We start from the raw sequence: 26,733 nt of genomic DNA, 5'->3' as shown, positions 1-26,733 counted from the left end.
AAGTGTTTTAGTAACAACTAAGATTTCCATCTTCCAATACTGCTGTACTGAGGAGGAGTACTAGAGAACTGGCACTTTTTTGGCATGTTAGTACACTGAATGTTCTACAGATTAGGAGAATTTACATGCTTGGAAGTAAAACTGCAGTTAAGACATTAAGATGTTTTTGTAATTATTTTTAGCTTTGTAAGAACTTACTCTATCCCTATAAAGAAATAAAATCATAGATGTGGAAGATGTACTTTTAACTTTAAAAAAAGGGTATCGAAAAATGCAGAAAAAACAGTTTAGTTTTTAAGTATACATGTAAACTTGGATTTTTCTTCATCTTTGCAAAATGGATTTTAGTTTTGTTTGGCTTTTCATTTTGCATCTGATTTCTCTTTACCTGCAGCTTATATATGTTACATGTAGAATGAATACTTGTAGTCTTATACAGTTGATTGCTATACAGTGTTATTATGAAAATTCTAAGAGTGACTAAAGATGTCTTTGCTCTTTAGTAGATTTTATTTTCTATTAATCTTCATTATTTGACAAGATACGAGTGGGTAGGCTTGTAACTTGAAAGAGTGTGCTAAGTTGGAGCACATCTTGAAAATCTAATGTGCCTAATAAAGAAGGTATCTTCTAGTTTGAGTGTTTGTCCCCACACTGAGGACAGACTAGGGAATTCAGCTTCACAGGAACAGGTTACAGACATTGATGTTACAGCAAGTCCTAAAGGGAAAGGTGACAGAGCTGCTCTATATGACAGGAAAGACTGGTTTTGTAGGCTTAATACCCTACATGGTATTATGGATACGTGGATTGCCTTCAAAGGTACAGTTCAAAATTCCATTTTAGCCTCAAATAGGACTTGTACGTGCCAATCTTCATGCGTACACCCACCCCCACTCCCCCACCCCCTTTTTTAACTGCTTCAAATATATTTGTTACAGTGAATGTTCCCATTTGACTTGCTTGTCTGTATACAACTGTCTTTTCATAGAATGAATTGTCTGCCTGGAGGAGTTTGGGTTTTTTTAGAGATGTTTGACAACTTTCTCTTCTGAAGTGTCAACATTGACAGAGAAAGTAATTTGGTACAGCAGGTGTTCCGATTTCGTATAGATGATCCTTCCAATTTTGCTGTTATCTCTGGGAAAACATTGTAAATGTGACTTCCAGATACTTGGCATGTTTATGCTAATAGTCTGCCAATGCAAATTTAAGCTAATACCATATAGAGAAAATAAATTAAAGAATAGTAGCCTTAACTTGTTCCACAAATATTTTATTTTATAGCTGTTTTATATAAATACGTGGTTGGAAGGAGGAAGACTAAAGGGCTTGGAGTCTAGAACTTTGGTATCTGTTACCAGCTTTTCTATGGCTTTGTCCCTTACTCTGATTTAGGGAGCAAAAAAAAAAGTCTGATCCCCATTTACACGACCTCCCTGCCAAAAAAAACCCCAAACACCAAACAAACCAAAACAAACCACAAAAGGCTTAAATGTTTCATCAGACTTACTAGTCTAAATGCAGAACTAGGCTTGAAAAATTTGCTATGTAATTATGTAATTTTAATGAACTCAAGCAAATCTCGTACTCTGTATAAAGCTTGGATTATTTAATAGGTGGGTAGAGTGAGACACATCTTCTTTTTCCCTTTCTTCCCCTCGTTCCTTCCTGTGTTGATTTTATAGTGTACTCTGTTTTGCCTCTACTCTGCTCTTTATATATAAAGACAAAATAACAAGGATCATCAGTGCCAGCTGCAGTGCATGTTTTGGTGACACTTTGAAAGGTTTAGGTTTCTGGGTGGGTGCTCCTTTCTCTACTGGAAAGTTGAGCATTCCCTGGTACCCAAGAACTAGTTATATAAAGATGCCTACTTCTATTCTGACGTTTGGTGCAGTATTTTTGCACTGAGAGAATCTTATACTTCAGGATCTTAGCCCTATGTGGAGAAGATGATGCTTTTAAGTTAGTAATGTTCTTTTTAAGTACTTGTCAACTCCTAAGAAAAAGGAGGCAAAATTTTCCACAGTTTCATCTGCATAGTGCAATAATCCAAATTCAAACAGGATGCGGGTCTTAACTGTAGATGTCTTATTAAAATACTTAATTTGCAGACAACCCTTGAATAAAAGTTTTGAGGCAAGTCTCCAGCTTTTCATTAGGTTAGGATGAGGAAAATAACTTAGTTCTAACATATCTTAACTGCTCAACATGCTTTCATTCCCTCAGATCTATTTCTATGTGTTTGAAAATAACAGTATAGAGGAGATTCTGTGCATGTGTTTGTTTTGAAGTTGGTTTACCTAAATCTGGTGTATTCTAATATCTATGGCATAAAAGTAGCATACAAAATTAGAGGAGAGTAACTGCCCAAAACATTCTGCTGAAAATTTGGAGATTTTAGGCCAGTAAATCAGTCTGGATCTTTTATTATATGTAGCTCCGTGATACTGTGCCTTATCTTGCTTACTTTGCCAGTCTTGCCCTCTTTTATGATTCAAAAGACAGGGATTCCTGGGTTGGTCTTTGGGATACATTAGGGCAGCCAACTGGATTTGTAAAGCAAACTTAACCCCCAGGAGTGGTAAGCATGCCTTGATGGTACAGTTTTCTCCCTGTTGGATGTTTTTTTCAGACTGAAGAGGACTACTGAAAATGTAAAGGAGTTACATTTTCACCATTTTACACTAACCAGGCTGTTAGATTCTATTCAAGTCCTGCTTGTTTAGTCACTTCTGTTGCTAGTACTCAACAAATAAGTTGTCATGATTATGGTAAAGTTCTTCCGTATCTTGCAGGCCAGAGATCCTCAACAGGAAGCTGAAGAGGAGTTGGAGAATTTAAAGAAGCAGCATGATTTATTGAAAAGGATGCTACAACAGCAGGAGCAATTGAAAGCTCTTCAAGGAAGACAGGCAGCTCTTCTTGCTTTGCGGCATAAAGCAGAGCAAGCAATTGCTGTCATGGATGATTCTGGTATGTGGAATGACAGTGTCTTTGATAGCATGTTAGCATGTTGATTGACTGATTAAAAGGGGAATTGTGGAGTACACATGAAAAAGTCTTTTTTTTTATAACACGCTCTTTAAAAATCTTACCGCAAGGCTTCCATTTCTGTAAAGCGTTGACAGTGTAACATTGTAAACTGATGTGTCAGTTAAAAATCACACAGCTGATTTCTGTGGTTTACTTGTAAAATCCTGAAAGTGTAGGGTTTTCTGCCAAGGATTGGTCTTCCACTTCAGATGAGGAGTTTGCCTGTCATCTCCATCGTTATACCAGGACTTTGAAGGAAAGAATCTGAGCAGGGGATACAGTGTGTTCTCTCCCTTATTGCATCCTTCTGGCTATAGGCAGTTGCTGGTTTGAGGCTTTTGTTTGCTTTTTCATTCGGGTTTTTTTTTTTTTTTTGGTGGCTGGTTGCTTAGTAGTTCAGTAGCCATTGGTAGACTAATGGTTTATCTAACAAAAGAAAGGAGGAAGTTGCTAAAGCAGTTAAATACGTAAATATTGGAACTAGAATTCTGAAATTCTATGACATGTAAATTGGAGGCATGGGTCTGATAATAGAGCACCACCATTATGTTATAATCTTCAGTTTAAAAGCACGCTTCTAATTTGTTTTCATATATTCCCAACTTTTCATAAATTATCTTTGTGTCAGAGGAGACTGATACCTGCTTAAATGTTGTCAGCAGAGTTGTTTTCTCAAGAATTCAGTCTTAAAAGGGAGAACAGTTGTCCTTGATTTGTGTACTGTTGACATGTGAATTATCTTTTGTTTGTTGGAAACTCTTCTTGCCCCCCACCCCTCCCTAAATCCTGCTCAGTTTTCTTTGGAAATTTGGTACAGTTATGTGTACAGTTGTAGGGAATGACATTTTTGCACTGATCAAGTTTGGATTCAGACTGTGTTACTGTTCCATGACTCTTCCCCATAAAGAGTTGCCATTAGGCTTGATTAGAGGGTATATGGGATAGCAGTTCTTATTACAGTTATTGTATTTAAAATAGGTTAATTTTTAGTAAGTATAGGCTTCTACATTTTACAGAAAGTCTCTCCTTAAGGTTCCTTGCTCTCATGAGCCTCTCTTTCTGCTTTTTGTCCTGTCCTTGATTTGATAGACTATGGGAAAGAAGGTGGAACTAGTTAAGAAAACACTAGATTTTAGTGTAGGAAGAGAAGCAGAGAAGTTGGTAGGTGGTAGAGAGCTTTTAGAAAGCTACCACAGGAGCAAGAGAAGCAAGTGCCTTGGAAAGGTGGTTTGAAATGGTTTTCAGCAGTTGTTTTTCTCCTGTCTGCTCTGCAGCAGTCGACCTGTGATGGAATCTGCTTTCTCTCCTCAAATACACAGAACTCTTATCTTGATGAGGAATGGGTAGATGAAGTGGGTATAAAATAGGATTACTTATGATAAATTAGAACTTTCTTTGTTTTAATTCTTTGGTGGTGTTTTTATTTATTTCACATTTCCACTTATGTCACTCTTAATAACAGTTTCTTACTGCTGTATGTGTTGACTGACTTAAAAGATGTGGTATGTGCCAAAACTGTAGAGTTCATTCAAAACATGCAAATTCAACCTAAGGCAAGATAAATGTTTTAAAAATTGAAAACAGTAAAACTATTGTGCATGATCTATGGGGAAAATAAGGAATACTTACGCTTGACTTTTCTTATGAAGTTGCTGGTTCAGATTACTCAACTGCCAGTTCCCTATCTTAGTATTGTTTGAATCTGAGCTTTCAGGTAGGGGAGGAAAGCTTTCTTTCTAATGTGTTCCTCTCAAAGTTTTTTGAAGGACAAACCCTGAAGACTGCAGCTGTAAAGTTTATAACTTAGACTAAGATGAAAGCTTGGTGTCCTCTTAATTCATTATTTAAAAGAAGTAAAATTACATGCACTGTTCTTAGTTTGTCTGTTTTAAGTAATAACCATTTTATTTCCAACAAGCAAAATGTTTTCATCAACCCTGGACATCTTGTTGGTTTTCATTTTGCTCTGACTTTTTAGCAAAACACAGAACAGACTTATAAAGTCCTTTTGTATGGTCCTTCACAAAGGAGCTGCAAGTTGGTTTGTAAGTGTTTCTGTAATGGAAGGAATCTTTGAAGAGTAAAGTTAGTGGGAGGGACATAAAAATAACTGCTGTGTTTTAAGAGATGCAGTATATTGATGATCTTGTTAATCCAGACATTTTCATCAAATAGCCTTTATTTCATTGCTGTGGAAAACTACTTATGTTTGTTCTTCCTTCCACATGCCCAGTTGTAACAGAGACTACAGGTAGTGTTTCAGGAGTAAGCCTTACATCAGAACTGAATGAAGAGTTGAATGACTTAATTCAGCGCTTTCACAACCAGCTTCATGATTCTCAGGTCAGTCCTTGGATTCCACTGTATAAGTTTTGCCTATGTCCATTTTTCTTACTTTGAACAGTGCCGTTAAGTGTTTGTCTTGCTTATTTGTGTGCATTTGCTAGTGGAGTAATTGGGGTTGCCCCAAACTTGAAAGCTCAGTATCTTTGTGTTCTTAAGAGTTATTAGCAGATTGATCTGTGCTTTCTGTCTCAGTTTTCCATAAAATTCCAGAGTAGTTGTTTCTATATTGCGGTATAATTATATATTATGTCTTCGGTATCGCTTTCCCTTTATAATGTTCTTTGTTCTGGTGTTGAGCCTAGCAGGCCTATAAGAGGGCTTTTTGTTTTTACAGTTTGAGTTTTTTCATAGTACTGTGAATAAAATGAAGTTACTCTTTTTAGACACAATCTGTGCCAGACAACAGAAGGCAAGCAGAAAGTCTTTCACTTACCAGAGAGATTTCACAAAGTAGGAACTCTTCAATGTCTGAGCATCTATCAGATGAGAAGGCACAGCTTTTTAACACAATGCGAATGTTGCAAGGTAAAAAGCAAAAAATGGACAAACTGTTAGGAGAACTTCATACGCTTCGTGACCAACATCTAAATAACCACTCCTGTAAGTAAATATGGGCTGAATTGCATCTTTTCAAGAATACAACTTTTTTTAATGTGCATGTTTGTAATACGGTCCTTCAATTTGCAACTGGTTAATGAGATGCAGGTGTTAAAGCTGTGCTGGGGCAATATTCTGTAAATGTTCCTTAATGCTTTGTAAGTTTCTGGCTTAATGGATAGCTCTACAAGTAATGATGGTTTTGCTCATAGCACTTTAGTTTTTAAAGCATCATCAAAGTTGACTGTGAGAATGTGGTGACTGAGAATGTGAAGACTCTTCAAGTCTTGTCAGTGACACATCTGACCTGTAGAGTGTAGTATATGGACTTGAATGTTCTGATTTTTATCACAGTACGTCTGTATTTGTGTACTTGGCAATTCAGGTCTTAGTAGATCTATGGCATTACAGGGTTTCCTTCTCCACTGTCAAAAGTTTTTCTCATGCCCTTGTCACAGGGACTTTGATAATGGGCTATGCCAGAGGAATCTAACTGTCTGAATGGACTAGAGTTTTGGCCTGTGCCTTAGACTGCTTTTTCTTCTTCTTGAAGTCTTGATGTGGGCCTACTTGCTGCTTCACTTTTTTATTTTCTAGAAATACATTTGTACTGCTGCAGTTTATCCTATAGCTGGAAACGTCTGAGCGTGATCGTAGCATATTCCGGTTAACATTAAGAAATGAGGCAATTGAAGCGTCCTCCTGGAGAAGACCAGAGTGATTTGATAGTTACTATACCCCCATCTTTCTGCATGTACTCAGTGCATATAATATAAACATATTTGGATGTGACTTCACGTAGCTGGAAAAAGCAAACATTTATGCTCTACAGCATATAGACAAAAGAGCTTAGCACAGGAAAAGAGAGATAGGATTTTTCTTTTTAACATGTTGAATTCAGCCATTAATAAACCCTTAAAAGAACTCTTTGGGCACATTCACAGCATGAAAGCTTCCACTTTTGAAATTCGATAAAGTTAAAAGGAACTGACTGAAGTCTTGTTTACAAAAAGTACTTACTACTCTCTGCCTATTGGCGTTGCGTGCCATGAAACTTAAGACAAAAGCTTTTGGGCTTCTAAGAAAAGAAGTTATTAACTGTTGTTTTGTATGTTGGTAATACTTCTGTAATTACATTTTAATATAACTTGATTAAGCGCGTTCCTTTTTGCAAGTTTTTCTTATGAGTGGTGTTTCTTTTCTGTAGTTTTTTCTGCTTCAGGTTCTCCTCAAAGGAGTGTTGATCAAAGAAGTATAACTTCAGCTGCTTCTGGTCCTGTAGGCATAGTAACTGTTGTCAATGGTGAATCAAATAGCCTGGCATCTGCTCCTTATCCTCCTGATTCCCTGGTTTCTCAGAATGAGAGTGAAGAGGATGGCAATCTAAATCCAACAGAAAAGCTTCAGTAAAAGCTCTTTAATTTTTCATAATGTGCTTTAGTGATTTTTAGTGTTACTTTTTTAGTAACTTCTGTGTTAAGAAACCATTTCATATTTTAATCTACTTAATTTAGTATTATAGACCATGTAGTCAGTGGTCCAAGACAGTTAAGTGAGTGCAAAGCTTCAGCAGAATGTTCTTACAGCTAGGAAAATGGCAGGAAACTTTAAGAACTATAAATTATATGTGTACATATATGTATGTACTTTTCAACTATACATGATTTGATTAATATGACAAAACGCATAGCATTTTTATTTTTTTTTCCTCAGGAAGCTGAATGAAGTTCGTAAGAGGTTGAATGAGTTACGTGAATTAGTTCACTACTATGAACAAACATCTGATATGATGACAGACGCTGTGAATGAAAACACTAAAGAAGAGGAAGAAACAGAAGAATCAGAAAGTGATTCTGAACATGAGGATCCACAGCCTGTTACAAATATTAGGTTGCCATGTTTTTTGTCATCCTAAATCTCTTGTAGCTAAGTTGTTGCAGGTTTTCTGAAGCAATACGTTATTTCAGTCAACCAGAAGTAACTTAACTCTGTGATTGTATTAACTTTCTGAGATTTTAATATGAAGTAGCTTTCTTAAACATATGATTAATAATAATCTTGTCCTTGGTAACTTACATATATAGCAAACACAGATTAGACTAGACAATTAGAGTCACTGTGAGAGACTTCTAAATCTATAATTCCTTTGGATTTAAGCACTGAATTATGTGTATGGGATTCCGCTAGAAGGTTAACAGGCCTAGACTAGAGAATTGGAATAAACTCAAACTTCAGTTTAGACAGGTATTTAGACTTGGTGTAACAGGGCAACTGCATGCACCAAGGATCTTCATTGTGCAGAAATTAATACTAATTTAGCTATGAATCATATAAAGCTTCTATCATACAGACATGTATTTTGAAAGCCTCTTGTATTGTTGTAGATCTAGCAGGGGATAATTTATTGCTGCTTCTGACTGCTTTAAAAAAAAAAACCGGAAAAAAATGGAGGGATGAATACTGAGGAATTCCAGATGTCTGGACTAATTTTTATATGGGGTTGATTTGGGTTTTTTGTTTGGTGTTTGTGTTTTCTTTTGGTGGTTTTTTTTTGTTTTGTTTTTAAAGGGTCAGGACACATTCCTATAAAAGCCAGTTAATAAGATGTCTGAAGTAAAATTCCATCAATATTGGTTCTTAAAAAGTTAACATGAATAATGTATTTTACTCTAGAAACCCTCAAGGAATCAGTAGTTGGAGTGAAATAAATAGCAACTCAAATGTACAGTGTGGAACTAATAACAGAGATGAAAGACATCTTAATACAGACTGTGAAATAAATAACCGATCTGCTGCTAATATAAGGACTCTAAAAATGTCTTCTACTCTAGGTATGTTCTAAAATTTTCTAATAATTTTAACTCTTTAGTGCAAATAATTGATAGCTGCACAGAATTTAGGATAGCCTTGTTTGATGAGCAAAATGTTCAAGTTTAATCATTAAGCTCATATCTTTCTAGTGTCTGGTAATTACAGTGGACTTCAGAAGTTCAATAATGTGTTATTCGTACTGTTCTGTTTTCTCCTCTCCCCACCTCCAGACTGTCATAATAGAGAGGACGACAAAGATGCTGGCCTACCCCAAGGTGAAGATGACGAAGTGGAAGAACATAGAATTAGTGAAGATTCCATGTCTAGTCACAGAAGCAGTCTGGGTGATGCTGCTGGAGATGCTGAGTTTGAGCAGAAGATCAATAGGCTTATAGCTGCAAAACAGAAACTTAGACAGTTACAAAACCTTGCTGCTATGGTGCAGGTATTTTATAAATCTGTGCACAAAAGTGGAGCATTCATTATTTCATGCCATGTATAACATAATAGGGAAGAACACTCTTCTTTGAGTAACATTTACAATGCTCGTTTTTAGGCTGAGAAAAAGAGATGGTGTTTGTTTTTTCTGAGGTCAAGGTGATATTTTAAAGTTCAGATCTGGAATTTTCTTGGGGCATGCTAACCTAATAGAGGAATGGCCTTAATAGCACTGTATTACAAAATATGAACCAAGAGGTCTAATATTTTTTAAAATATTGATCTGCATTTTTATGCTTATAATGAATATTAATCAGTTTCAGTTTTTTGAGTCCTGGGTTTTGCACATCATTCAGTTGGTAAGGAAAAATTGCTTTTGATTATGGGTGGGTTTGTTGGTGGTGTTTTTTGGTTTTTGGAATCTTGAGGGTCAGCTATGAATTGGAAGTGTTTTTAATTTAGAATATCTCATGCTAATTTAGTGATTTTTATTAAACTTATTTTCAGGTATCTAACGTCCCTACAGAATACTTATATTTGAGCACTGTGTAATGTAGTGTCTACATACTGAATACGTGTAGGTGTGTCAGAAATGTAAAGGCTTTATATGAGAACTCTTAAAGGATGCTTTACAATAGCAACAGCGTAAACACTGTGTTGTTATTTCAATATTATACTGCTATCAAAAATTTGTCAGCATCTGGATGGATCTTGTTTATCATCACTATAGAGATGTTAACTGTACAGTGGTATAAATCAGCATGAGGTGATACAGCAGCCTCAATAGATGGCGTGTCTTCAGTCTTTCCTTCATGTTTGCAAGTCTTGTATCTCTATGTAGTTAGTAGGTAGTGTAGGTCTGTGTAGCTGTGTTACAGTTGGTCACTGATGATCTTTTCTGTTCAGCTGGTTCTGTGTTAGGAATGATCATGTAGGAAAACAAAAGAAGCTGTGGCAACAGTTTTTATGTTTTCAGTTTAAGTTGAGAATTGAAAATACAAAAATTATTAAATAAAGAAGAGTGGAATAGAGAACCATGTAGAAGACTGTTTCTCAAATACTTGAACTTTCAAGAGTAGTTTCGTTTATATTGTAAGCTGTGAATAATAATATTTAATTTCAAGAGTACAGTAATTAAGCAGTCTTGTTCACCTCAGTCTCCTATTCCTCTTGTTACCTCCCACTTTTCTTGACATGCCTGTGTGTTTTGTCCACTCAGTCATAAGCATAAAATACAATTCAAGTGGTTTATGGTTCCAGAATGAAACAAGTTATCGTCCATTTATAGTGGAAGTTTCAATAGTGTGAGCTTTGTAACTTTTAAGTTATTTTATTAACTTAATTTTTCTTAAAGTTATGATGCCATGAAGATGATGACTTTTCAGTTTATGATCTGAACTAAAGATAAAGCTATTCAGACTGTTAAGTTTTGAAAAATTCGTTTGACACACTAAACTTGTTACATTTTATGTATCAATTTGAAAACAGTCTAACTGCCTTTCTGACATCCTTTCAGGATGATGATCCAGAACCTCAAGCAACAATTGCAAATGCGTCTCTTATTGGTGACTTGTTCTTGGGTGAGATGGAAGAGACAAAGCAACAGCAACCAAACAATGTCCGAGCTAGTACTAACAAATTACAAAAAGATGTAGGACTAAATGAAAAAGCAAGGTATGCCTTTGTCAAAGGTTAGTAGAATCATGTTTTAGTCAGCTTCTTGCCAAGTAATATGCGGTTAACTTACCTACACAGAGAGAAGTTCTATGAAGCTAAACTGCAGCAGCAGCAAAGGGAGCTTAAGCAGTTACAAGAAGAAAGAAGAAAACTGATTGAAATTCAAGAAAAAATTCAAGTGTTACAGAAAGCTTGTCCTGACCTTCAAGTAGGTAGAATGTATTTCTTTGCTTTCTTAAGCTGTTGGGCAACAAGACATACCTTGCACACTGTTTTTTCACTATACAATTTGGAAAAAACTTGAAATTGGTAATACTTGTGTGCTGTAGGCAGCTGGACTAAGCCTAGAGAGGAGCTCTGGTTCTCATTACACTGTAGTTTTTTGCTCAGTGATTGCTGCATCAAGCTCTAATGTCACTGTACTTAGTCTTCATAAGCCTTGGTGTAAAGTCTTCAAAGATAACAAACCTTTTTTTCTTATTTTCAGCCTGAGATTTGTCTGCCCATCCTGCTAGTCACTGCATCTTCACTCCTTTTAGTAGTCATTTGCAGGGTCTGGTATTCTGAAACAATATTGTGTCTTGTAAGCACGGTCAACACTTTGTTGTATTCAAACAACTGCACACTGCTGTACTGTTTCTCATCTCTTCGAAGATGAACTTTTTTCTATGAAATGAGCATTAAATTATCAATACTGTGCATCTACAGCATTATATAATACAAAAATAAGTTTTGTTGATTCCTTACTAAGTTCTAAAATAAATATTTAGCCTTGATTTGAAAAGCCCTTTTCACTGAATACTGCTTTCCTATCTCATAAAGCCAGAACTGTGTTGGATTTTAACAGCAGGTGAGTCTCGGAAAGCTATTCTACTGTTTTGCCGGTTTGCTTTCTCTTTCAGTTGTCAGCTGGCCTGGGTAACTGCCCAGAAAACAGGCAGACTTCACCAGCAACCTCAACTCCAGCTATGAATGAGTGTAACACAGCTGGCAAGCCTTTACTTGAGTTTGATGAATCTGTACCAGTAGGCAATGAGGTAATTCATACTTGATATTGTGTGACTTAGAACCTTTTTCCTTTCAAAACCTTTTTTTAAGTAACTTGGACACATTTTTAAATATTTGGCCTGGGTAGCAAAGTAGTACCATTTTAATGAAGTGTGTATGACTTTTTTTATTTCTGGAAAAATGTAAATATTGACCTGAACTGGAGAGAGATCTTTCCCCAAATATAGCAGTTGTTGCCGAATATTAATGTGGAATTTGAATTAATTTTGAATTTATACTGTGAACACATGATAGTGTGTACTACAGGCAAGTCATCCATGAACAAAATGATGGCAATATCTGAAATGTAGTTTCTGCTGCACATCTTCCTTCCTCTTTTCCCAACAAATTCATGTCGTAAGTAATGATCTGGATATTACTTAGTCTTTCTGAAAATTATGCTAGCGTCTGTAGGGGTGCAGGGATAGGGGGTGAAAAGTGTTTCCCGGCTGGACTAGACATCAGAAACAAATGTCTGAAAAATACCTGTTTTAGCAGACTTTGACTTTCTCTGTGAATTGCATCAGCATTCCTGTAAATTTTCCTTTAAAGGTTTAGGTAAGGCTGATTGGGCAATGCCTGTACTGTTGTCATTAAAAGCCAAATTTTCCTTCTCCAAGAGGAGAATTTTGGAACTTTGGCATCTTCCAAACAAGCATTATAGAACAACTTGTCTCTTCACTAAATAAAAGGTCTGAATTCTTACCACTAAAACCAAACTGTCTCTAAAATGAATTGGCTGATGCAATTGGTAACACTTTACAAACAAGTTGGGATATTAATTACCAAAAGACATGGATTTTTGTTGGAAAACATCTTGGCTCCAGCACTACCAGCTAGTTCAGGCTTGAGTACATTGTTTCTTGTCTGTCTTAAGCCTGTGTTTTGCAGTCTAGTTCATTTACACAATTATTTTTGTATGTTACGCTGTTTACATGTTTGTAAAATTATTGTCATTTATTCTTTCACTGTATCATTTTAGATAGGTAAAGGCCTCTTACTACCTGTACCTTTCCTTTTATGTGTTGCTCTTTATAAATCATGGCTTCCTTAAGTCTTGTTCAAACATACACTGCAACTTGAAGTTTCTGCAAGTTGCAGAAAATCTTTTTGTTGTGTCCACTGCTTTGCGATCAAAGAAATATTTGGCACAATTTTCAGTTTTCTCCAGAAGGCAGTATTCTGTCATGCTACTTAAAGAGCTAACCAGTAATGTGTAATTTATGTGATAAAAAGTGTTGAGTGAAGCATGCTATTTTTCTTTAAAACTTTTGTCTTATAATATTTAATTACCTCCTTAGACGTTGCAGTATTTCAGGTAAATAGTAAATATGGGATATGTTTTGCAGCTAGCTTTCTGTGGTGTGGCTTCATTTACAATATAATAGCAATGCCTGAACAAAAAGGTATCAGTGTAGCATCAAATACTGAAATTTTAACTTGGGACAGTTTAGATTGTATTTATTTTGTATATAGTCTGATGTCTTCCATTTTACTGTAAACAGTTATGGTCTGAGATGAGAAGACATGAGATTTTAAGAGAAGAATTGCGACAGAGAAGGAAGCAACTTGAAGCTTTAATGGCTGAACATGAGAGGAGGAGAGAGCTTGCAGAAACAATATCTGCTGTTGCTGCATCTGTTAAAAGCGAAGGATCAGAAGTTCAGTGTACTCCACAGCACAGCAGGACTGAAAAGTAAGAACACAAGTCATACTATGTCAGTTGGTGGGTGCTTCTGTTATTTAGTGAGATGTCAGTCTTAGGGCGGTTCCCTGTTTTCATTGAGCACTGAATGTGATGATATAACAGAGCAGTAAATTAATTTCTTGACTTCTAAAGTGACTGTTAGTTGGCAACTTGCCAGTTTTATGTGTCTTCCCAGCATATTTAGTCTCCCCTTCACCATAAATGGTGAAAAATCACCTAAGGAGAGGAAAATGTGTGAGAAATGCCACATGCTCAGAGTAATTTTTCATCATCTCTATACCATTTATAACAATAGTAAAGTAATAATTTTCCATAACAATAAGTAATTTTATTTAACTGTCCCTGCATCAGAAGAATACTAGTTAAATTTTACATTGGTGAGATAATGTTTAAATTAATTTTGGTGCAGCTTGATTAATTGAAGACTTGTTTAAATAATTTATCGTAAACTTAAAGTACTCTTCCCTTAACAAACCTCTGCCCCCCACCTCTCCCTGTTCACTAGGACAATGGCTACCTGGGGAGGTTCTACCCAGTGTGCACTAGAAGAAGAGAATGGTGATGAAGATGGCTATCTCTCTGATGGAGCTGGTCAGGCAGAAGAGGAAGAAGATGCGACAAGTTTGAATGACAGTTTCTCTATTTATCCCAATAACAACATACCAGAAAATGCATATTATAGTAAAGAAAGCAAGGATAGGTTAGTGGCATTACTTGTTCATCTGATGCTTGTCAGAGTGTATTTGGAAAGGGGTGAAAGAAGCTTTGTATTAACTACAAGGCATCCTACAGCAAAGTGAAATTTCTTTCGGCTTGCTAGGGAGCTGTGGGTAGTGGCAGTTCCTTGTCCGAGTCTCTGTAGCTGAAGTTTGTATAACTACTTCAATATTTTTTAAAAAACCCACAGAATCATAAGGTGCTACTGCAACACAACTGGAGAGCTCAATGGCAGACCTTTAATATGACTGAAAACAGGAAAAAAAACAGCTTAAAAGATATAACCTATATGAAATTTCTACCATGATATTGATCAGTCTTTTCAAAAACAGTAGTTTAGAGAATTAAAATAACTCTGAAATTTTTGCTTTCAAATTGTTGGCTTTTGCAGCTTTGCAAACTATTTCTGGCTAGATTTTTTTTAATTAACATGAATATTTTTAACTCTTGCTTACCTGATTGATTTCCTTAATAATCTTCTTGTGACTAAATTAAAATAACCATGTTAAAAGTTATGTATATCTCTTCAACTGATTTCCTCTCTTTTTGATAACAAAATAATTTTAGCAGGTAGTGGCCTTCTAGTCAGGAGCTGGGCCTCTTAGTGTGTATTATGTTGGTGGCATCTATTTTTGTCTGAGTACATATTCTATATCAGTAATGGACAATACTAAAAACAGGATCCAGAAATGTCCTCAGCAGTTCTTTATTGACAGTGGTTGTCAGATGGATGGCTGTTATTTTCCATCTTAGGAAAATGTTGGATTGACAAAATTGCATGGGTGGTAGCTGGCATGTTCAAATAGCCTGTGTCAAGTGAGTTGTTGATGTACAACTGGAACATAGTTTGAATATTGGAAGTATCATTAAAAGTTTTTTGAAATATCAGCTTTTGTCCTCATTCTTCCTTTTTTCCCCACCCAGGTGGAAGAATTGCCGTCCTCTTTCAGCAGATGGGAATTATCGTCCACTGTCTAAGGCCAGGCAACAGCAAAATATAAGTATGCGACGTCAGGAAAACCTTCGGTGGTTGTCCGAACTTTCGTATGTGGAAGAAAAGGAACAATGGCAAGAGCAGATCAATCAGTTGAAGAAACAGCATGAATTTAGTGTCAGCATTTGTCAAACTTTGATGCAGGATCAGCAGGTAGATAGAATACTTTGTCTTTTTTTTTTTCTAAAACTTTCCAGCAATAACTTCTGGTTTTGGTAATTTGGTTGCTTTCATGTATTTTCTTTCCACAGACCCTTTCTTGTCTTCTACAGACTTTGCTTACAGGCCCTTATGGTATGATGCCCAGTAATGTTGCATCTTCACAAGTACATCTTATTATGCACCAGTTAAACCAGTGTTACACTCAACTGACTTGGCAGCAGAATAACATCCAAAGGTTTGTTGACTATATTAGTGTTTTGACTGTGGAATTTGAAATGCTTCAGTAAACAGAGAACAGAACAAGGTTATGTTAGTAAAAGATTACAGATAATGGTTAAATACAAGACTATGAGACTACTGAATTTCTGAGTTGATTACAAGCTTTTGAAATTATATCAAGCATTTTTGGTTTTTTTTTTTTGACCACTGCTTTAATGCCTTTGAGATAGTTTTTTGAGTAATCGTTAGTGAAGAGAACCAAAAGTTTACATCTCTTCAAAAAATTCCGTTGCGATAGCATTATTTTGCTTTTTTGGTTTAGATTGCTGTCCTTGCTTATGCTTTTATGGCTGTAGTCTTTGCTAGACTACCTGGCAAGATTCTGGATTCTAATGGTTATGGAAAAATGGTGGGAGAGCTTTTTGTCCTTTCTTAGTGTTGTCAGTCAGAATTCATGCTTACTTAGGTTTCATTTGGGTGTACTACTTTTACCTTCTGAACAACGATCTTGTTTAAAAAAAAAACGGTCATTTTAATTCATTTTGTGAAAGTTCAGGCTCTTCATCTGTTTTGTATTTGGTAAGGGGAATGTAGTTACTGGCCTCTTAAAATATTTTAAAGTAGCTTTTACATCACTTCAACAAATACTTTCTATCTTCTATTGTTTGTATTTAAGTTTCCTTTTCAGCCTCCTTATTTTTTTTAGTATCTACTCATTTTTTGTTGTTCTTGCAAGGATATTTAACTTTAGTAAACATGTCCACTAGTGCAGAGCAGTGGGTTTAAAAACTGTTCCTGTTGCTCAGGATTAAAGAAAGTTGTTTTTTCTTGAGGTTTTTTTAACTAGCTAAATGGAGCAGTTCTTTACATGCAATACATGGAGCAGGTGAAATAATATGAATATATATAAACTTAAAGCTTTGCCTTAGCAGTCTTTTTTTCCCCAAGTACTTATTTTTCCTTGCTTTCAAGGTTGAAACAAATGTTAAATGATCTTACGCGCCAACAAGAACAGCAACAGTGTCAAGAGAAGCCATCAAGAAAGGAGAGAGGTAGTAGCGCACCACCACCTCCATCTCCTGTTTTCTGTCCGTTCAGCTTTCCTCCACAACCTGTGAACCTGTTTAATGTACCAGGATTTACTAATTTTTCTTCCTTTGCTCCAGGTGAGTATTACTACAGGTGTGAAAAGAATTATGAATTCCAGAAATTTCCATTCTCTCATTTAATTGAAATCTTAATGTGAACTTGTTGAAATTCTGAAACTTATTGAAATGGTCTTAAACTACTTGCATGAGTCTGTGTTATCCTAGCAGAAGTTTGTTAACATTTGTTGCTGAACAATTGTACATTTTGACTTCAGTATGAAAAGCAAGACTTTCTCAGTAAGAAGTCTGTTATATTGGAAAATACCCACCCCATAAAGTTAACACTTTAAAATGTTCTTCTTCCAACATGTGAACAGCAATGATTGAACCTTTTGAATACCTTCAGCAATCATTTAATAGTGTTCAGAGTGAACGCTTTAATTTTAAGGTGGCACTTGGTAATTATGTCTCTTTTTCTTAGAACTTCCAACACGCATTTTTGTTTTAAATGCCTGTAAATGTAGCATGTTACTGATTTTTGTTCCCATCAGAGGTATAAAGTAACTGTTGACTTGGATACAGTGCTCCTAATCTCATTACCAATCCTACTTTTACTGTTCAATTTGAAATGGAAAAAAAGTAGGTATTTTACTGTATCATTAGAAATTGTTAAAGCTATCTTAATATATTTCAGCCTTTTCATAGGCATAGACCTAGATTGTAGCTTTCAGAGTCTAAAGTCTGTTTTCTGTTTAAGAATATATTTTAAATTACATAGAACCTGCACTGAAGAATAGTTGTGTTCGATTTTCCACTATTATAAAGATTCTGAAATAAAGTATTATGAGTTCATGGTCTTGGCCCTGTGAATACAGGTACCATTGGAATGTTCTTGTCAATTTGATGGTAGTTTGAAGTATTTATAAAGTTGTCATGATGCAGATAGAAGTGCTGTCCTTTTTTTTTTTTTTTTTGGAAGTGCTGTCATTTTTACTTTCCCTTGTAGGAGCTTTTTACTGGGGTTTCTTGAAGCACCTTTCTCTCTCCACTGATGGGATTGTAGTGGCATGTGTAGTATCCAGTAATGTTTCAAATGAGCATTTAAGATAAATTCTGATTATTGCAGTGATTTCAGGATGAAAGTTTTTGCTTCCCCATTGTATTTTTCCTTCATGATTTTATGTTGCCACTCAATATGTTTCAAATCTGACTTCTATCACACAGATAAATGAAGTGTTACCTTCTGACTCTCTTGTTTACTTTGTAGGTATTAATTGTAATCCAGTGTTCCCTTCTAGCTTTGGAGATTTTGCACATAATGCTTCCCCACACAGCAGTGAGCTGCAGCAGCAACAACATCCTCTAGATCATAATGCTTCTGGGAAAACTGAGAATATGGCATTCCCCAAACCTTTTGAAAGCAGTTCCACTAATGGAGTAGAAAAACAAAGGTATTTTATGTCACAGTGCAACACTCTTTTAATTGTTTTTCCTCCTCCTCTCCTCCCTCTTCTGGAAATTCATAATTCTTTTAGGGAATTTATTGTAATAGAATTACAAGATGAGCTTTACTTCTGCAGTTTCCTGTTGAATATTTTCACTTCTTTCAGTAAAGTGTTCTGCTTTTCTGCATATTAACTAATGTATCATTTCATGAATATTTTAAGATCAAGTACAGTGTTGAAATGATTTTGTGATACTTTTTGTAAGCAGAGGAAGATTTCATTTCCATGTTTCTTGCAACTGAGCTGTTTGAGTAACTAGAGGATGTAATTTCAGTGAATGCTTATTTTTTATGCTAGAGTAGATTGTAATGTTTAAGAAATGTTTTGCCCTGTAGTACTTTTAGAACACAGCAATAGCTGCGTAAGTACATTCAGGTTGAAATCAGTGATAAATTTTAATTTCTTGAGATATCTTATGTTTCCCATTTCAAAGGGTTCTCACTAGACTTTTTTTTTTTTTCCTTCAATGATCAGTTGATGAATAAGTAACTAGGGCAGGTAACTTGCGTTATGTATAAAGCTGTTTGCCTGGTAATGCATGCTGTTTTTATCTGAGAGACTAGGTTATGATATGTTGTGGGTTTTGTTTCCTTCTCTCTGACAGGAGGAGTCATAAACAAGCTGAAGAGGAAATGGAAAAAAGATCAATTTGGCTAAATAATAGCCAGGAAGTGAAAAAAGACGATGAGTCTCATCTGAAAGCAGGTTTTGCAGTTTCAGTACAAAATATTGCTTCTGGTCATAAAAATCAGTCTGATATGAGCAGGAGAAGAGAGTTCGATGAAGAGTCTTTGGAGAGTTTTAGTAGCATGCCTGATCCAGTAGACCCAACTACTGTGACAAAGACATTTAAATCTAGAAAAGCATCAGCACAAGCAAGCTTGGCATCGAAAGATAAAACACCCAAATCAAAGAATAAGAGGAAGAGTTCTTCTCAACTAAAAGGCAGAGTTAAAAGTACTGGTAGGTTGTAAAGTAATCTTGGATAGCATGACAAACTCAACTTGGATTATAATCATTACATTCCAGAGAACTTACTCTCTGTAGATGGTGCCTATAATAATGAAAAGAATTCATTGAAATGTTAATTCGTTTTACATAATGTAATCACGTACAGCTTATTTCAGTAAATAAAAAGTGTAACTGATTAGGACACCATGGTTTGAATGGATAGTGGATGCACATCTACTAAGATTTGGAATAAGTCACCAGGAGAATCTTCCTCTTCATTATGTCTTCGTGTTCAAACCAGATGACTTGTGGAAAGATGTGCTTTGGTACAATACTGAACGAGAAGAGAGGGACAGTACTCGTGTGTATAGTACTGTTGCAGTCACTGAAGATTTAGGGCTACTGTATGGCATCAGTGTACGGGGGAAATTTTTGGCTAGGAAACATCATTGGTGTTTTACAGCTTTGAGATTGCCCTTGAACAAATTTCTAAAAGTAATAAAACATTTTGTAAGCTATTCTTCTATTTCTTCCTTTTCATTCCTTCCTGTTAGGTTATGAAAGTGCAAGTGCTTCTAGTGTGTGTGAACCCTGCAAGAGCAATAAAAGCAGACACTCTGAAGAGGTTGTTCATGGAAAGGTGTTCAGCAAAAGGAATCGTGAACAATTGGAAAACATAATTAAATACAGTAGATCTACAGAAATGTCTTCAGGTATTCTTTTCTGAATGTCAGTATTGTGAACCTCTTGAGTAAAGGACCTCCATGCGTAGTTGCTAGTGTATAATTTAAAAGAAATGTATTATGACAAGAAGGCAATACTGTGTATTTAGCATGCGGATTTTCGTTTTTAATTTCTAAGAATGCTGTAAACGTTAAGTGTAAAAAGTTGGGTATTGATTGTTTTGGGATATTTTCTGTAGATTAGGTACTTGATCAAAATAATTTAAAGCAAACCTGTTACTGTAAAACAAAAAAAACCACCTAGCCAACCAGAAATCTCACCCATTTGTTAGTGTTTTTATGAAAGGTAACTGCACAACGTGAAACTGTTTAGCATTTAAACTGCATCCTGTACTGTATACATGTTTTTTTTTCTATTCATGCTTAAAGGAGCTCTATCAAATATCATTCAAATTCAGTCTTATCACATAAACCATTTTTGCCATCTGCACTGCTTTTCTTGTGTCTAGATTGTAAAAATATTCTCCTCTGTGTCTTTTTAGGTTCTGCCAGTATCTTTGTTTTTGAAAAATGCAGAAATTTTTAGTCATTTTAGCATGATGTACAGCTTTGTCAGTGTAGCTGTGTCCACACTAAGAGCTGTTTATTGGTATACGTAATAAACTGTTACCAGTCAAGTTCTCACAATAAGCAGCTTTGATGTGGTTTGGATGACTAAGCAGTCTTTCCTCCTGCTGTTTTGTATAGACCCTGTCTTTATTTCTGGTGCGCATTTTTGTGTTTATCACTGTCTATCCCCACTTTCCTACAGCGCATGCTAGGAGAATTCTGCAGCAGTCTAACAGAAATGCATGCATTGAAGTGCCAGGTAATGCATTCACTGCTTAGCTTCAACAATGTCCTATTACTTTTTTTTTTTTTTTTTTCCCCTCTTAGCTTTGGTCCTATAACTCGCTGTTTAACAGATGTTCAAAGTTAGTACTATTGCAGCACCTTCTATATAAACAAGGCAAGAGAAGTTACTTGGAATTGCCGTGAAATGCAATGATACAAGTGACTTTGAATTATAATTGTGGAGAACATGTTTATCATGTTCTTGCTTAGTCACAATTACAAATAGAAAATACGCAGGTAGATACTACAACAAAAATATTTTTAGTAGGCATTTTTAGTATGTTTAAAAGCTGCTATTAAATTTTATTAATGGAGGAGGGAAGCGATTTTGGTGGCTTATTAAAGGTTGAAAAGCTTGCCTTTGTGCTTAAAAATACTGATAAACTATTTGCAGATAATAAAATTGCACAGTAACATCTACTATATTGCTAATAACTTCATTAACTTGAATACTAACAAATACACATCTGTTAAACTAAGCTAAGTTTTCCAAATTTAACTTTTTTTCCATGCAACACTTGCCAAAATATCTGTGCAAGAATTTAAGTGTTGTAATGCAAGGATAATACTTAATTCTCAAAGAAATGGGAGACTTATTAGGAAACACATTGTCTTCTAATACATATGTAATAGGGCTTAAGGGTAAGATGTTTGTGAGCCTCAGAAGTGATATTAGACATGTATGAGAACATAGAATTTATGCTTGTATGGGAGGTGCGGGAAGGAGTGGCTTTCTTGAATTCAGTCTAAGAGCTTTCTTGATGTTGTTGCTTGTTGCAGAAGCGTAGACTACTTGTATTATATAAACTTGAGACCTCTGGCTATCCTGTTTGAATTATCTTAATTCCATTTTCAGTGTTGAATACGTAATTTGAAAGCAACGTTGTGGTGTGTGCAGTATTCTCTTTAATAAAGAATACTTCTAAAGGTATTGTTCAGAATTGTAAAGCAGGTTATTCCTATGAATGCTTTATATTTTACTTTATATATAAAGGATTGCATAAAGTATTATTTCAGAGTGTTTAAATCTTTGCCCTTCAGGATATGAATAAGCTTTAAGAAAGCAGCTGTATAATGGAATCTACAATGACTGAGGTGTAATTTGTGTACCTGTAACTTCCATACCTAATAGGCAGTTGTCTTTCAACCAGATGCATGTCTCAAAGCCTTAACGAATGCCTTTTTTCTACAGAAACTGGTAGTGATCTTTCTATGTTTGAAGCTTTGCGAGACACAATTTATTCTGAAGTGGCAACTCTTATTTCTCAAAATGAATCTCGTCCCCACTTTCTCATTGAACTTTTCCATGAACTTCAGCTGTTAAATACGGATTACCTGAGGCAAAGGGCTCTATATGCTTTACAGGTGTGCACAACAATTTTTATTTTATATATGAATCAAACTAATCTTAAGTACTTTTTTACAGTATAGATTTATTATCTTTGCCAGGATATAGTGACCAGGCATTTATCTGAGAACAACAAAAAAGAGAAGTGCACAAAATCGCTGAATTCTGCAACATGGATGGCATCAAATTCTGAACTCACTCCCAGTGAAAGCCTTGCCTCTACAGATGAGGTAAGGTTCAGAAGCTAGTTTACTGTCAACTTTTCATGTCTTTTTAATTCACATGCATGCTTGTGTACTGAAATATTCATACTAGTAATTTTTTCTAGAATTTATATTTTAAAAGAGCCAAAATCCTCTTATGAGTAAGGTTAGGGCCAGAACTGATCACAAGATTCACAAAATTTTTTTTGCTTTTTTATATTTGAGGAATCACTGATGCTTCTGTACAGTTTCTAACCTGTTTTATAGTTGAAGTATTTGAAACAAGCATGGTAGAATCACCTGATGGATTTGTCTTTAGAGTTGTTCCCCAATCAGGCAGTCTGGTGACAAGCCTTGATACCACAGCATGTGGCTGAAAAAAGGCTTGTTGACACATTATGAGAGGATGGTACATTCCTGCTTTATATTCAGTTGTTTGGCATTTTTTAGGAAACTTTTGGCAAGAACTTTTCTAGAGAAGCATGTCAAGATTGTGAACAAAATGATGCAGACAATGGGAGTACTATGTCTACGTCTTCAAATTTTGAACCCTTTGCCACTGATGACCTTGGTAAGAATTATGTGGTTTTCAGTGTTGTATTATTCCCTCTCTCCTAAGATGTCTGCAGATGTCTACACTTAATAGGGTACCCTTCCTTCATCTCTAGTGTGTAATCACCTTTTGTAAAGCAGCGCTTGGAGAAATTAGCCAATTGTGAAACACTTTGAGTATAATTCAACTACAGTTATATGTGGATTTCAAAATGTATGGCTTTGAATTTATTTTTATCATCGTTTACTTGTCTATCGACTGAAAACTTTTTATTTAGATTAAAAGGTGTTTTTATTCTAAATATAGGCAACACAGTGATTCACTTAGATCAAGCTTTGGCTAGGATGAGGGAGTATGAGCGTATGAAAATTGAAGCTGAAAGTACCCTTGACTCTGAGGGCTGCTCTAGTAATTTTCAGGGTGCTTCTGCTGCTAAGTTGGAAGGTATGCACATATATACATATTCTGCTTAGTTTTAGAAAATAATTATTCTAATTATCAAGAATCATTTAATTGGCTGAATTGTTTTCCTCTTAATTTGTATTGAAAATTTAGCAAAGTTTCAAAGGATCTTTACATACTTAAGTAAATATGATTTATTTTTTTAAAAGAAAACATATGGGTTTAAAATTGGTATTTCTTTAATAGTGATGTGGAATTACTTAAAAAATGTGCTTTTTAAATTTTTTTTAATGAGGTCCAGGTACCAGTGAATGTGTTCCTGTGCCACAGTCAAGTGAAGTTTCTGCTGTTCCATGTCCTCATATAGATACTCAGCAGCTTGACCGGCAGATTAAAGCTATTATGAAAGAGGTCATTCCTTTTCTGAAAGTAAGAATTCTTTTCAATAAGACATGAATTAGAAGAATAGGAAAAGGACCTGTGTAATTGCAAAGAACAACATTATTTAAAGTTTATAACTTGCATCTTGGCAACGGCTACCAATAAATAGTGTTAAGTTGCAGACCTTGCTGAGGATCAAGTAAGAATTAAATACTCAAACAGAAAGATTCTGTGACATTTTTAATAGGAGAAAGAAATGGTAAGGTTTCTAGATTGGATAGAGCTGGAGGAACAGAGATTTCTTTCTTTTGAGCTGACCAAATCGAATAGAAATGTTTGAAAATGTGCTTCTGAAATATTTGCTGCCTTTCAGCAAAGAGGACTGACATAATTTTAATTAAAATTGGTACGCAAAATGTAACTTGAGATATTTTTGAAGAATAGCTCTATGAGTTGTTGATTTTTAGCATTATTTGCTCCTGTTTAAAGTTGTTGACAGCTTTTAAACTTCTGTGAATACACAGAAATGTACTTCCTTAAAGAAGGCTAATTAGTCACAGTTCATTCTTTGCAAGGTTAAAAGAGCAGAGAAGATTGAGTGGTAAGATGCTTAAGTCATCTTCCTGTTCCCTTTTATAGTATGTGCAGTATATAAGCTTAGATGTATTAAATGAGCTACTTGGTTGGTATTAGGTTTAAAAACTCTGTTGTTGATATGCCACAGTCTCAGTGCCCGAAGACTCCTGTTTGGTTTGCAATTTTAAGGAAGCTTACAACAGCAGCTGTCTTAACATACACTTGAATACACTTGGGTACACAACCACAATATATGAATATTCTTAGTTTGTCCAAACATTAAAAGATGGCATGTACTCATGTGTTGGAAAAGTGAGTTAAAGCTTTGTGCGTCACAACCTATCGGTCATTAATGAAGTATGGTATATGCTATAACCATGTTGGAGTTGGTTTATTTTGTAAGTTCATGGAGTGTTGTTCCTTCAGTGGACAGGTATTTAGAAATTAATTTCAGTGTTTTGGTTGATGGCTGATTTTTTTTTTTTTTTAAAGTGGTAATTAAGCTCATTCTCTGATACTTGTTTAGGAACACATGGATGAAGTATGCTCTTCTCAATTACTGACATCAGTAAGACGTATGGTCTTGACTCTTACACAACAAAATGATGAAAGTAAAGAATTTGTGAAGTTCTTTCATAAGCAGCTTGGCAGTATACTTCAGGTTAGTAGTTTCTCAGTGTTGTTTTGCAACATTATTGCAACTTGGATAATGGGCAACAGACAAACCAGCTGTCCTGATGCAGTATTTTAGGATTTCAGTAGTGTAGCTGCTCTTCTCCTTCAGTTTTGATACAGCAATGAGGTATTATCTTGTTTCCTAAAATCAAAGCTTTACCACACACACCCCTGAGCACCGAAAGCCTGTTTCAAAAACTGAAGAATTATTTCTTTTCACAGGATTCACTGGCAAAATTTGCTGGTAGAAAATTAAAAGATTGTGGGGAGGATCTTCTTGTGGAGATCTCTGAAGTGTTATTTAATGAATTAGCCTTTTTTAAACTCATGCAAGACCTGGACAGCAACAGTATTTCTGTAAAGCAGAGATGTAAAAGAAAAACAGAAGCTACTGAAGTGATACAGTCTTATGCTGAAGAGGTTTGTTTTACTATATTTGAGTTTCCTAAATACCTGTATTTCTGAAAGTACTTTGATTACCTTAGTTTACACATTGTATATATTGGGTTTTTTACAAATTAGTGCTGTGTATTAGTCACAGTATTGCTTGTGTAGAAGCATGAACTAGTTTTCCTCCATAAGGGAATTGTCCTATATTGTAGATGAGTGTCTGTTACAGATACCTAATTGTGTAGACTTTGTTGAAGGGAATTCAGAGGAAGTGTGTTTTAATGGCTATATGTGCACACAGAAAGGAATAGTCAAGCGTTGAAATAGTATTAACATCTGGGGCTATTGGGTAGTAGTTGTAGTTTAACCTCAGTAGGCAGTTAAGCACCACACAGCCACTTGCTCACTTTCCCCCTGCTGGGGTGGAGGAGAGAATTGGAAGGGTAAAAGTGAGAAAACTCATGTGAGCAAAGCAAAACAAGGAATTTGTTCACTGCTTCCCATTGGCAGGGAAATGTTTAGCCATCTCTTGGAAAGCAGGGCTCCATCATGTGTAACGGTTACTTAGGAAAACGGGTGTCATAACTCCGAACATTCCCCCTTCCTTCTTCTTCCCTCAGACTTTGTTGCTGAGCATGATGTCATATGGTATGGAGTATCTATCCCTTTGACCAGTTGGGGTCAGCTGTTCCAGCTGTGTCCTCTCCCAAACCTTTTGTGCCCCCCCCCAACTTGCTCACTGCTGGAGTAGGGTGAGGGGCAAAAAAGGCCTTGGCTCTGTGTAAGCACTGCTCAGCAATGGCTAAAACATATCTGTGTTATCAGCACGGTTTTCATCACAAATCCAAAACATAGCCCCATACCAGATGCTATGAGGAAATTTAACTCTATCGCATTTAAATATCTTGACATATGGGGGTCTCAGTTCATTATATTTCCAGTTATGCCTACAGCTTCCCTTGCAGTAGCTTAGTTAGGCACCATCTTTACCTAACTTGAAAAGTCCTGTGAAGTCTTCAAATAGTTGGCTTGTTGGTATATGTAGAAAGTATCACTTTCTAGACTTGCAGTGTAAACTATATATATAAAGTTTTCGGAAATATTGGAGACTGTAGTACATATTTTGCTCTAGCAAAGCAAGTTTTGGTTGGTTTTCACACCATTAACATTATTACAAACATTGTATCACCATTTTTAAAGTTAATATTGCAGTTTCTAGGAACAGAGCTTTTTATAGTTAAATGAACTGTTCACAAAATGAAACACTTAAACAAAAAATGTTCATATACTTAAATAAGTCAGGTATCTACCTTAATATTACTTCTTGTA

General features: G+C 35.6%; 1 protein-coding gene across 21 annotated transcripts in view; it reads left to right on the top strand.

Moving 5' to 3' along the window:
- Window positions 1-26,733, top strand: part of PCM1 (pericentriolar material 1) — a 43,521-nt gene that overhangs the window by 8,241 nt on the left and 8,547 nt on the right. For 7 of the 21 annotated variants that reach the window (XM_056330655.1, XM_056330581.1, XM_056330676.1 and 4 more), the window contains 27 exons: window positions 679-822; window positions 2,802-2,979; window positions 5,273-5,382; window positions 5,769-5,985; window positions 7,190-7,388; window positions 7,696-7,872; window positions 8,656-8,813; window positions 9,024-9,238; window positions 10,748-10,905; window positions 10,987-11,116; window positions 11,811-11,945; window positions 13,461-13,651; window positions 14,169-14,363; window positions 15,305-15,527; window positions 15,626-15,771; window positions 16,728-16,921; window positions 18,111-18,294; window positions 18,953-19,311; window positions 19,854-20,012; window positions 20,794-20,850; window positions 22,069-22,241; window positions 22,326-22,454; window positions 22,878-22,998; window positions 23,287-23,424; window positions 23,678-23,811; window positions 24,866-25,000; window positions 25,237-25,434. In XM_056330655.1, the coding sequence (XP_056186630.1) occupies window positions 679-822; window positions 2,802-2,979; window positions 5,273-5,382; window positions 5,769-5,985; window positions 7,190-7,388; window positions 7,696-7,872; window positions 8,656-8,813; window positions 9,024-9,238; window positions 10,748-10,905; window positions 10,987-11,116; window positions 11,811-11,945; window positions 13,461-13,651; window positions 14,169-14,363; window positions 15,305-15,527; window positions 15,626-15,771; window positions 16,728-16,921; window positions 18,111-18,294; window positions 18,953-19,311; window positions 19,854-20,012; window positions 20,794-20,850; window positions 22,069-22,241; window positions 22,326-22,454; window positions 22,878-22,998; window positions 23,287-23,424; window positions 23,678-23,811; window positions 24,866-25,000; window positions 25,237-25,434 (4,557 nt within the window). Of the gene's footprint in view, window positions 1-678; window positions 823-2,801; window positions 2,980-5,272; window positions 5,383-5,768; window positions 5,986-7,189; window positions 7,389-7,695; window positions 7,873-8,655; window positions 8,814-9,023; window positions 9,239-10,747; window positions 10,906-10,986; window positions 11,117-11,810; window positions 11,946-13,460; window positions 13,652-14,168; window positions 14,364-15,304; window positions 15,528-15,625; window positions 15,772-16,727; window positions 16,922-18,110; window positions 18,295-18,952; window positions 19,312-19,853; window positions 20,013-20,793; window positions 20,851-22,068; window positions 22,242-22,325; window positions 22,455-22,877; window positions 22,999-23,286; window positions 23,425-23,677; window positions 23,812-24,865; window positions 25,001-25,236; window positions 25,436-26,733 lie in introns of those variants that run through there. The other 14 variants (XM_056330627.1, XM_056330698.1, XM_056330687.1 and 11 more) reach the window with 9 other exon arrangements.

The sequence above is a fragment of the Falco biarmicus genome, chromosome 1 (assembly GCF_023638135.1).
Source record: "Falco biarmicus isolate bFalBia1 chromosome 1, bFalBia1.pri, whole genome shotgun sequence".
Lineage (NCBI taxonomy): Eukaryota > Metazoa > Chordata > Aves > Falconiformes > Falconidae > Falco > Falco biarmicus.
The sequence above is the reverse complement of the archived record's forward strand: the minus strand, read 5'-3'. Positions and strand labels throughout refer to the sequence as shown.